At 43.1% G+C, this 12,300-nt stretch overlaps 1 protein-coding gene across 3 annotated transcripts in view; it reads right to left on the reverse strand.

Moving 5' to 3' along the window:
• The window catches only part of LOC139054096 (targeting protein for Xklp2 homolog), a 94,547-nt gene extending 82,747 nt beyond the window's left edge, over positions 1-11,800 (reverse strand). The window contains exons 1-4 of one of the 3 annotated variants that reach the window (XM_070530627.1): positions 11,545-11,785; positions 10,324-10,395; positions 6,732-6,762; positions 5,454-5,796 (exon numbers count right to left, since the gene is read on the reverse strand). In XM_070530627.1, coding sequence (XP_070386728.1) covers positions 5,454-5,624 — 171 coding nt within the window. In that variant the 5' untranslated portion in view covers positions 5,625-5,796; positions 6,732-6,762; positions 10,324-10,395; positions 11,545-11,785. Of the gene's footprint in view, positions 1-5,453; positions 5,797-6,731; positions 6,763-10,323; positions 10,396-11,544 lie in introns of all 3 variants that reach the window. The other 2 variants (XM_070530626.1, XM_070530625.1) reach the window with 2 other exon arrangements.
• Between the last annotated feature and the right edge of the window lie 500 nt (positions 11,801-12,300).

The raw sequence follows: 12,300 nt of genomic DNA on the forward strand, positions 1-12,300 counted from the left end.
CTACATATTTATCTAGACTGTCTTGACCATGTTCCCATATTATGAATATGTGGTCTATGTACCGTAGGTATGTGTGGGGCCTATACGTGCAGTGCGAAAGGAAATCTGTTTTTAGAATCCCCATAAATATGTTCACATAGGTTGGTGCAAAAGGCGTACCCAGACTTGTTCCACGTATTAGTAGGTAGTAACCCTCCTCAAATTCAATTGTGTAAGAACTAATTCAAGGAGAGATAAGTAGACTTCAATAGAGTGTTGTGCATTGTGTTTAGAAAGCATTTGTTTTGTCAAAGATAACCCATTGGGGATTGGAATGTTGGTGTACAGGGCCGTGATGTCTAGTGCTGCAACAACTATGTTTTGGGGTAATGTGAATGTCCTCCATAATTCTCAGTAGGTGGGGCGTATTTTGTACAAATGATGGAAGTGTTTTAGGAAAGTCACTGAGGAAGTGGTTAAGGAATGTGGAGATGCTCTCTGTCACGGTGTTGTTGTTTGATACTATCGGGCGCTCTGGGATATTAGCGGTGCATAGTTCAGTGGATGGAATTTTATTAATTTTTGGAAGGAGGTAAAACCGCCCGGCAGCTTTGTTGCTTGGTTTAAGAAATTTGTATTCTGACGGTGTTATGAATTCATTAGCCAAAAGTGGTTTAAGCCTGTTAGTAATTGCCAGTGTGTTATGCTAACATCGAATTGTGGTCTAGCTTATGGTAATGTTCAAGGTTGATCAGATGTCTGAAAACCTTGTGTTTGTATTTTTCTACCTCCCAAATAACTATACTTCCAGCCTTATCTGCTTCCTTAATAACAATGTCATTCTGGCAACTGAGATTTGAAATGATACGACTCTTCGACATAGTTATGTTTTTAGGTCGCTTAGATGTCTTGGATCGGCTTATAATTTTTTTACTGACAGTTTTAACATACAGATCAAGTTCTATGGCTTCTCGCTCAGAAGTCCAAGTGGATTGGGCTCTAAGTGGTGTCGTCCCAGTGTCTGGTGTGTTGTTGTCTATGAAAAAGTCCGATACGCATTCGTCTGGAAAATTTTGAAAGGTCCTTGTGAATCGAATCCATTTATTGTGTTGTTCGTAGGACAAAAGTTTAGGTCCTTGCTGAGCACACCTATTTCTTCTTTACTTAATGTTCTTGAAATGTCTACAACATTAGACTGGTTTAATTTTGTGGAAGCTTCCACCACGTCTCTTATTTCTAGTTTTGAGGTCCCTCTTCTTGGCATGAGGTGGCTGTTTGCCTGGAAGGTTGCTTTTTGATTGAAGTTTGCTTTTTTCCTCTGTTTTTAAATCAATTTTCTAGACTGTTTTTCATCGTAATGCTCTAAATCTTTCTTCTCATCCTATGTCAGAGCTATGTTCTGAAGTCTGTGTTCTTGAGGATGCTCTTGAGGAAGGCAGTGTTCCTTGAGGATATTTAAATGTGAGAGTGAGGCATTGTTTAATGTTGTTTGCCAGTTTGCACGATGGTGTGGTGGGAGTGTTCCTAGAGCTGGTATAGCCTTCAGTGTTAGACCTTTAGAGATTATATTGTTCTCTGTGCAGACTGTGTACGTTTTTCAGATGAGAGGTGCAGCTCGCATGTTTTTTGGTAAGTTTTCTAGCCTGCAGGAACTCGGTGCTTCGTGGCAGAGAAGAGTTATTAACTTGGGATGGCTGTCATTTTTTTGTCTTCTTGTGGGTAGATCTGCGTGGGGTGTGTGCCTGCTTGGCAGGTTTCTTCCCACATGCCTTTCTTAATTCCAGCTCGGTTTCTGTTTGATTCTGTGCATGTGCAAGCAGGCGCGTGGGTGTCTGTGTGAACACTTTGGTAGGAGATTTTCTCTTGTCTGTTACGGTTGTGTCTGTTTGCATTGCGGTTGATGTCGTTTTTGGAGTAGCGTGTGTCTTGTGGCTCATTTCACATTTCGCTGTCCGTGTTCCGAGTGTTCTTCAGGGGACTGTTGCACTTGTGCAGTGGCTCGTTTCACATTCCATTGTCTGTGTTCTGAGAGTTCCTGAGGTGACTGTTGCAGTTGTGTTGTTCGGGGTGGCATAGTCGGCAGAGTTGGTGAGGGTGGTCTCTGAGGTAGATTTAAAGAGTTTTTCTGTACTTGTCCTAAAGGGCCCCTCACCAGATCTGGCCATTTTGACCTGACAAGTGCAGAGTATACATTGCGCGATAACGATCCTGTCTGCAAAGTATTACATCACTATGCGCCGCAGAAAGACCTGAGATTTCAAACTGAATGCCATTTTTCCTTCTTCTCGCGGCTGCCGCGCTCCAAGATGGATGATGACGTAATACTCGTGTTCCTCCGCCTACGTATTCGTGTCCGCAGTGTGACGTCGCTCGTGGTGACACGTGACTTCGAAAATTATTCAAGACAACATCTGTTATCTGTGAGATCTGTTGCTTGAATTGACGAATTGAAGCTTAGATAAATAATAAAACACACAAATGGAATGTCTGCGTGTTTCTTTGTTTTACTTTGCACCGAAGCAAGAGAGATGTACTACCTGTTCGTCTGCTTGTTCCCACGGTCGTGCGGTCACATGGGCAGGTACCGAAACTATGCCCTTTTTTATTGTTTTCCAGCGCGTGATCATGCTCTGCGATCCACTTGTTCTGCCTCAGTATTCGTGTAGCACTGAATTATACCGCTAGTGATGTTTTTCTTGTGCACAGCGTGCAAAATCGTAAGCTGCATGAACAAGACAACAGCGCACGTGCGATGCCGTCAGCGGAAATGCAAAGTGGGAAAAAAATGCTGGGGAAAAAAAAAGCAAAGAGAAAAAAACAATGAAGGCCTTAATTTTTTTGTGACGTGTGCGTAACGCAATCCTCAAGGTCCGCTATGAGAGAACGCAGGGAAGGAATTTCACTTCCGGAGGCTAGATGGGGCGAGTGGAGATACCATCTTGCTTGGAAGTGGAGTCCGCCTGCTGAAATCATGGGTTCGCAGCACTGAAATATTTCTACCTCGGCTATTAATAAGCTGATTTGAAAATTTTTTTTCGGCAGAACACTCTCTAGAAGACGCTTTACTTCCAGCGTATAACCAAAATTTGACATGGGGCCTGGTGAGGGGCCCTTTAATAAAGGATTTGACGTGTTAAGAAACTAGCTGTACTCCTCTGCGGTTTAGGTGGAAACCATCCCAAGCTAGATGTTCGTGTGGTGCTTCGTGTATTTCTGCGTGGTGCATCGTGTCAACATTCTTGTAGAAGTTCTCTAAGTTGAAAATTAATGAGTTAACGTTGTTGATCTTGAGTGAGTTTGCTTCACAAGTGTGTTAGTTTGGTGGATTAGTGGGTGGGTGTTTGCTTCATAGGTGGGGAGTGACAGTTGTTATGGTTATGTGTATGTTTGGGTGAGCGGATTGAATTGTTCATATTACAATGTTAATAGACTCAATCGTTTCTGCGGCGCTTTGTGTATCGAGGTTGTTTGTACCTACATTGATAAAGAAGTGTATGATGTCAAATGGCGTATCACAAACCAGAGGGAGAATATCTGATGTTTGCGTCCCGACTCGTGTATATTATGTACGGCGTGTGCAGGCCTGGTGGAAAGTGTTCCTTGAGGTATCTGTACTGACAGTCAGTACAGACACCTGAAGGAACATATTCAATCTACTACTACAGTAAAAAATAGTGTCGAATTACTCACATGAGGTAACTTCAAGTTTCATCTGCACATCAAACAACATAGACTACTGTCTAGAATGTGCCACTTGTTGGTGAGACTGGACAACAAATTTGTACAAGACTCAACGGTCACCATGCAGATACAAAACACAATTTACCTAAAGCAGTAGCCAGCCACTTCAATGAACATGGTCACATATTCGACAAAGCAAGGCTATACATACTACAAATTTCCATTCACCTCACAAGAGGAATTATACGGAATCATACCTCATACACAAGTTTAAATGCCTACACCCGACGGGAATTAATTAGGCACATGGCAACTTAGTATCTCTGAAAGCTGCAACTTAAATCTGAAATTCTCATATTATCAACCAAGGCACAAAAGACATTGTGCCACCAGCCAACCTTAATTCCCCTTAACTTCACCTATTCCTCTATTACCAATTTTTTTCCTGTTTACTCCTCAATTTAATACTCTTTCACGTTTTTATGGATATACTATTAACTATACAATCCATTTTCCCGTATACACCTGCCTCTACCCGCTTTTACTCTTGTTACCCTCCTATTTGTTGTTTCGGTTTCAGTTCACCCCCCCCCCAAGCCCGTTCTTTTTGTCTATTTTTATTTTATTTTTTAAACACCCTCACCAACATATTCCAAAGTCCTAGACACCAGGATACCTCTCTCGGCGTCTCAGCCACAGAGGGTGTCACCACTTCTGTATACCGCCGTGACGATGCTTACGTTGAGCTACTCGGGCTAACGTCCCTTGCAAGACCAAACCACTGCCTTCCAGCTACACAATGCATTGCACCCCAGACTCCGTGTCGTCATCTTAACTCCTTCAAAATTACCCAACACATTGCTGCTACGCTACTCAAGTCATTCTTTCAAATGATGTCTTTTTGGGTCTTTTTTTTTTTTACTCACGCACTGACTGGCTAACCGGCTCTTCTAAAGCCACAAAAGCATGCCGCCAACGAAGCCCCTGAATACCCCAAACCTCTTGCTCCCCCAACACCCTTCCATGCCCTTCGTTTTCTTTTCTTGTTCTGTTTTTTTCCCCCTCTTGGTCTCCTTTTCTTTCTCTTTCTTTTCTCCCTGCCTTCCCTCTCTCCCACTCTTGTCCCTTCTTCTTGGGAACCATGCTTACAGTCATCAGGCGAGAGCACTCACCTTCTTTGCAATCTCTCCCTTTACAGCCACCACCACCAACAGCACATGACGTCACTTACTAACCAATTAAAACTAACATGCCGAGGATAACGAAGCCGCCTTTGACAAAGATAGGTCCTCCTATTGAAACGTTGGCCAGCCTTTCTGAGGCACGTTACCCCTGTTTATAACCTTTATACCACAGTCCCCTAACGTAGTTGCATTTCATATCAGCAGCTTCCCGGCAACATTTTGCTTGCAATAATTTCACCTTTCTAGCCCCTGCCAATTTCCTGATCTCACATGACATATTTCAGAGCAGGATAACTACATAAAAAGGCTGCTCATGAAATCCAGAAGGAAGAACTGTGCCCATGCTCAACACCTAGGAATAGCTGAATGAAGCCACATGTAATCAGCATGATTACCCATCCTACGAATACTTAAAGAACTTGAAATGCCTAAGCAAAGCTCAGTGCACCTCACAGAATGGAATCATCTCATGAAGACATGCAGAACAAGCTGAACAAACAGCGAAGCTAACACCTGCCTGCCACTATTCCAAGCAGATGTCAAGCTCCACAGCACACATCGAGGTTAAGTGATATATTCTTAACGATACATGTAGTAAAGGTTCAATACCTGTGATGTAGTCTTCTTGGGCACTTGGGTGCATACCTGGGCATTTTGCTGTGTTCCATTCTCTTTTCCAGTGTTTGATGAAATACTTGAAATCACCTCTGTAGAACACACAGATTTGGCATTAAGTTCAGGTGGCAGCTCATCTTCAGATATATGTTCTTCAGAGGTCATCCTTTTACTACATTCAGCATGTCCTTCTGTCTGCAGCTGCTTCCCAAATTTTTTGGTTACTCTATCAACAGCTGACTTCTCTGGGGATTGAGCACCTTGTCGTCGAGTCCCTTGAGCACCAGCTGTGACCCCACTTGCTGTTAGTACAGCAGACACACTTCTAGTGATCCTTCTACAAAAGAAGTATAAGGCAAGTGAATTTTACTCTCACAGGCTGATCATACAGTCTCACCAGACCTACAAAATAGAGCCTACAGGCCACATGTGGCCCTCTCTTTGACAGTGTCCAGCCCATTGGGCAGATGAGATTGCCCCGAATCTATACAGCTAGTTCACGACAACAACACAAAGGAATCGCATGCTGCATATTAGGAAGATGAAGGTTGCATCAGCATGCTTTCCATGACGAACTCATTACAGGAAGTTACTTGGGTTAACATGGGTAGCAGTCATAGCAATTTCACAGAAAAATAAAATTTGATTTCTTGCTCCAATATTTTTCAAAACAAATGTCAGCTTTGCAAATGCACTATTTCCATATGTCTATGGCAAATCCTTCTACATCCCGCAAAATCCTCGTGTTTTTATAGCTGTTTCTGTGACTGCTCGTTATGTAGTAGTGTTTGACCCAATAGTCTTACTGATGCCTTTCCTGTTGCCTGTTCCATGTTTTTGTAGACTGACAGCTCCTACTAATGGCATGAGTAAATACCACACAACGTTATGTGGAGCAGAATTTATCCCAGTGATTAGTTCAGCTTTTAAAAGAAGTTTCATTTCCAATGGTGCTACTAAAGAAATATAACTGATGATCCTTTGCAAAACACAAATGTATCAGTCAACAACAACAAAAAAAAGGGGTTCAGTGCTTTTACTTGTTAATTTTTGGCTGCATCTTCATTTGAGCCATGCTAATTTTAGCCTCATGCAAGATGCACTCAAATACTAGCTTATTCAAAGACAGTTGTTGTGTACCTCGGCTTCTTGCTTCATTTCTTTTAATTAGCACAACAAGCAGTTCTTCATGAATAAGCAACCTACAACCTAATCACTTTTAAACTATCCCAGCAATGCTGGCAAGCCTCCTCTTTTTTTTTTGCAACATACTTAAAATTTTGCTCCTCTTCGTGGTCGATATCTGTAAAATAAAATGTTGAGACAAGTCAGAAACATGGGCATCACTGTGCACAATAAGCCGGGCTAAAACATTCCCATCACCATCACTGGGGATTTTGCCAAAGTTCTAAGATACCACTTGCATAGGAATTGTATGGCTGTCATATGGTACACCGAACAGTGTCACCTAATAACGGGAATTTCTTTAAAAAATTAAATTAAATTATGGGGTTTTACATGTCAAAACCACTTTCTGATTATGAGGCACGCCGTAGTGGAGGACTCCGGAAATTCCGACCACCTGGGTTTCTTTAACATGCACCTAAATCTAAGTAAATGGGTATTTTCACATTTCGCCCCCATCAAAATGCAGCCGCCGTGGCCGGGATTCAATCCCGCAACCTCGTGCTCAGCAGCCCAACACCATAGCCACTGACCAACCATGGCGGGTAATGGGAATTTCATCTGTGGGATGCGAAGCAGATAACACTTCAGAGAAGGAGCGGTGGACACGAGACACAATTAGTGGCTTTTACCATTGTTCTTAGACAGTTTACACTTCCCGACTTTTAACAATGAATAATAAGATATTCGTACGACCGATTCCATGCTTACTAGATGAAGAGGCACAAAAGAGGCATTAAACAAGTTGTAAGTGGAAAATTAAGAGCCCAATTCAGAGTCTGAGCTAAGCTAAATGAAGTATAACAAGATTTGTCAACTTAAGATGTGATAAATACTTAATTGTTTTATTACTCACGATGTTGACTGCTTATTAAAAAAATTTGCTGACTTTGTTCTGTAGGGATGCTGCAGAAATGCCTGTTGCTTTATATGTGCAGCAAGAGTGATCTGCATAACAGAAAAATGTAGATGTTCATGAAATGAAATCATGAAGTATTCTTGTAACAGCGGCCTAAATTTCAGCTGCCGTGTTTATTGGTGGCACTGCTGCTGGTACGTTGCAATAATCGAGCAGGTACAAAAAGTCAGCCTCTGCAAAATTGGCAGACTGTATTTACATTTGTTTGTGATCGGCTTTGCCGTAAATCGGATGCAAATTAAAAATTGTAAATTTAATGGTGTCAATAAGACAATTTAAAGAACCTCTCAAAATTGGGCATTTACAATAAAACCGTGAAAGTTTGCAGGTATGTATATGGCAGACTTGCAGCTCCGCCCTCTTGGCCACTTCTTAGAAAGCAACATGCAACTGTTTTGTTCCTTAGCACAGAGCCTTATTGTGTTGCGGTCACTTTGTGGTTGTTTCTGGTTCTGCTTACATGTCATGTGTGTCTTGACGTGAATTATGCAAGTACAGAAAGAGGACTGACAGTTCACAGTCTTGTTGATTTCTTTACCAGCCTTGCCGGCTCGAATGCCAAAAGTACATTTGTGAATTGTTCTATATTCTGAAGAGGTGAAAGCATCCATGGCATCTTTTCATAAGCCTCTCCATTTGCAGGGGTGTGCGACTAGTGATATTTGAGACCGAATAGAACAGTGCCAGAAGCAAGTCGAATATTAAATAGTTCTCAAACAGTGAACAGCCATTATCACAATTAATATGAAAAAATGTTCACATCCTAGTGCTCTTAAAGTTAGCAAGTTTCTGTCATTACATAGTACACATGAAGCACTTATTAAAAGCACAAATGGAGCATTAGTGGCAAACAAGTAATTTCTTCAGTAAGAGAGCGTAATGATTGCTGTATAGTAATATAGTATAGTATAGTAATGATTGCTGCATAGCCAATAAAGTATAGCTACCTAAGCAACGTAGCCTGCTCCGCTATGCAAGTTCTCGTGTTTTAGGTCTGGCTATACTATGGCCGTGGGGATGAAAATTTACCATACTTTTGCTGCAACCTTCTGTTTAATTGGGTGCAGTTGATGTTTTAAGATGTTTGAAAAGTATTAGAAAAATATTCACTTACCAATAGTGACTATTCAATTCAAAGACCAAATCAAATAGGACGCTATTTGATTCATTATTTCAAAGTTTCGAGCATTTGCACACCCCTATCCACTCAGCAATCCACAATCCACAATCCACAAAACAGCAAAGCAAACCCTCCGACAGCAGAGTTAAACTTTCGGTCTCACCGCTCACCTTATGCAACCATTGCTGGTCTAAGTATTTTATCTGAATAGTTGTATTGCTGCTTTTAATGGGAATTTCATGTAATACTTCAACCTGCTGCAGTGGCTACGGTGTCCTGCTTCTGAGCACAAAGTTGTGCATTTGATTACCGGCTGCAGCAGCCACATTTCAATGGAGGCAAAATGTAAACATTCTTGTGTACTTGGATTGAGGTGCATGTTAAAGAAACCAGAAATTAATCTGGGGCTTTCCACAACGGTTTCTCTCATTACCCACTGTGCAGCTTCCGTGTGTTGTCGTTCTGACCAGTAATTAAAGCTTCTTGTATGAAGTCCAAAATATCACTTTAGGCAGTGCTAACACAAAAAGCATGGCAACAAATCAGAGACATGATTAAGTTTCCACAATTATGGTGCCAGCGTTGTGATAGCCATTAACATTGTCATGTTTGCGAAAATTCCTATCACAATAAGCAAAAGTAGCAATATGCAAGCAGAACAGGTCTCACTTGGCAAGCACACTTCATGGCATTGAAAAAAAAAGGGGGGGAGGGGAGGAAGGAAGTTATGCTCGAGCTTTGAATGGTTTCATAGAAGTTGCACAGAGGTGCACACCATTGCAGTTTTTTTAAATAATATCACGTGAGCGTTGACCGCGTGGCATGTCAGCAGCCTTGTAGTGACGGGGTGCAGCAGGATTAGCGACAGTTACGCAGGTGCACAAGGCGATTTCCAAGGAACAGTTTTGACCGCGATCTACTGGTATACCAGACCTGCACAGACATCTGGCTTCTATAGGAGCCGCTTGCGCCCACTCTCGTTCACCCGTTGGCTGTTGCTGTGACTTTTATAACCTGTTCATCGGCTACTCTACAGTTGACTGGTGCGGCGTTGCAATTAGAATGGCGGATGTTGTGTTGTGACGAACTACTTGCATAATTGATTTTTGTGAACACAGTGACAGTGTTGTCACAAGGCTCTGATTGGTCACTTGGCTCCAAACTTTGACTGCTCGAACCTGAAAAATGTTGGTGCATGTAGTCCGCTGCTCCCTAAAATAGCATTAAACAGCCGCTCCCATTGTCTTTTTCACACAGTAGCAAACCGAACAGATCTTTCACCTTAAGTCACATTGTTTAAAGAGTTCGTAAAGTTCACAACAGTTTCATTGTATACATTGCAAGGTTCGCTTCTGCGCTCTTTAGAAATTGGAAACCACCATAATGTTCGATGACAGAGCTATAACAGAGCAATTACCACTCATTTTAACTCTTAAATTTGACCGGGCCTGCTCTCCTCCAGCAGCATCTTCGCTCATGCCAGGCTTTCCGCATACTGCTCTGCGTGACTTTCAAAAGCATTTTTTTAATGGTTCGCTCTGAGTTAATAAACGTCCTTCTGCAAAAAACATGTGAAAAAATCGGTAGGCGGGAGCAGCGGAGCTAGCAAACCGGACGCAAAGGAGGTACGTCCGACATACCTTTAGACACAGCCGTTTTTATAATTTCAGTTGCTCTCTTGAGACCTCCGTATGTCGGTTACATGTGCCCTCCTGGATCAGTACTTGTAAAAAATCAAATTTATAATCGCGACGAAAAAAGCACACAGCAACGAAAAAGCGCCCTGTAACCTCAACACCAGTCTGAACCTTGCTATTTCCAGTTCAAACGATGTTTGCTGCGCTGTTCGCTTCAAGAGTGCCCCTCGCCGTAACAAGGCCTCTGGCACGCCGTACGGTCGACGCTAACGCGATATTTAAAAATCGCAAGGGTTTACCTCATCGCGCGCCTTGATCACGTAAGCAAGCAATCAGCTGAGCCGGCGGTAGCGTTATAATGTTCACAAGGTCGCTTGAGTACGATAGCTTGAAAACCACGGCAACTGACGAGCGCTCAGTATCTCTCTTCAGGGACTCGTCTGCGTCACATGCCACGGACGAAGTTGCCGCTACTAGTTTTCAGTGTGAGTAGTGTAGCTGACCTAGCGCGGTCGCTCCGGAGTGCTTTTTTCGCACCGTGCACCTGTGCGGGTATACTCCGAAACGACTGCTTCTACCGCTTCCGAAAATGCGCCCCCAAGTGGACCGGTTACTGGTTATCATGCTTGCCATGCTTTGAGTAGCTCTCGCTTAACAAAAGTAGACTGAGAGTACCATAACAATGGTTCATTAGCCACGGGAGCCCAACCGACTATCAGGCGGCCAACCAAGGCGGTGGGCTGTCGCCCACCACTGCGAACATCTTTATTGCGCGGACACATTAAAAAAAAAATTAAATTATGGTGTTTTACGTGCCAAATCCACGATCTGATTATGAGGCACGCCACAGTGGAGGTCTCTGGAAATTTCGACCTCCTGTGGTTCTTTATCGTGCACCTAAATATAAGTACACGGGTATTTTCGCATTTCGCCACCATCGAAATGCTGCCGCCGTGGCCGGGATTCGATGCCGCGACCTCATGCTCAGCTCGGACACTTTTAGTAAAAGGCGCAAACGCAAACCGAAGCTCCCGCGCTTTAGACAAACTGCACTACGTAGACAGTACAGAGAAGCACGCGCTGCGGACAGCAGTGAAACAATGTTCGCGTGAACAGCATCTCTGTTTACGTGTGACAAGCTGATATACTTGCAGCTTGCCGCACGTAAACACACAATATTATTAAATGCTTTCTCACGCAAGAATGTGGAAAAACTTAACGCACCAAAGTACTCCTCAAGCTGTTCGGGGTCCTCGTCAACGCCAGAGGTCAGGTCGACATATTTGGGGCAATTAAAGTCCCACTGATCCATCTTAAACGACTCAGGCGAGGATTTATAAATGCACAATGAAAGGCAAGCAGGCGCAAGAACGCTCACCGAGCGCGCCGGCGTAATTCAAAATTCCGGGTTCGACTCTCAACCATAGAATAAAGAACCAACCAGCGACTGCAGCCACTGCTGCCGCAAATACAAAATGATGATGATGGTATGACCAGTGGTATGACCTTGGTATGAGCGTCCCTTTTCAAAAGGAGTCTACCATTTTAGATAGAAAGACTGCGAATCGAAGTGTCTAAATGTGTAGTGGTTTCCTTGGAAAGCGAGCAGAAATTGTTTTTAACAATATTTATTGATCTGAGGAGTTCATGGACGCTACCAACACACAAAATCAGCAACACTGATTCCTAGACGCCAACGACACCTGACGCTACTTACTCTAGTTACTATAATAGATACTTTTCAGTATCTATTCTAGTATCTAGTTCACGCGCCGCTTGGAGCGGCGCGTGAACGTGACCCGCTGCCGTCTCCTCTCGCGAGGTGGCGCTGCCGCCACGGTTGTCCTACATAGGGAACAAATAGGGGTGTATGCGGTTACAGAAACGCACCTTAAGAGCCGCCAGTTATTGAGAATTATGTATGGGAAGGGTGCAACAGAACTAAGTCGGAAAGAAAGGGAGGGGGAGTCGGAATGCTCA

The sequence above is a fragment of the Dermacentor albipictus genome, chromosome 1 (genome assembly GCF_038994185.2).
Source record: "Dermacentor albipictus isolate Rhodes 1998 colony chromosome 1, USDA_Dalb.pri_finalv2, whole genome shotgun sequence".
NCBI lineage: Eukaryota > Metazoa > Arthropoda > Arachnida > Ixodida > Ixodidae > Dermacentor > Dermacentor albipictus.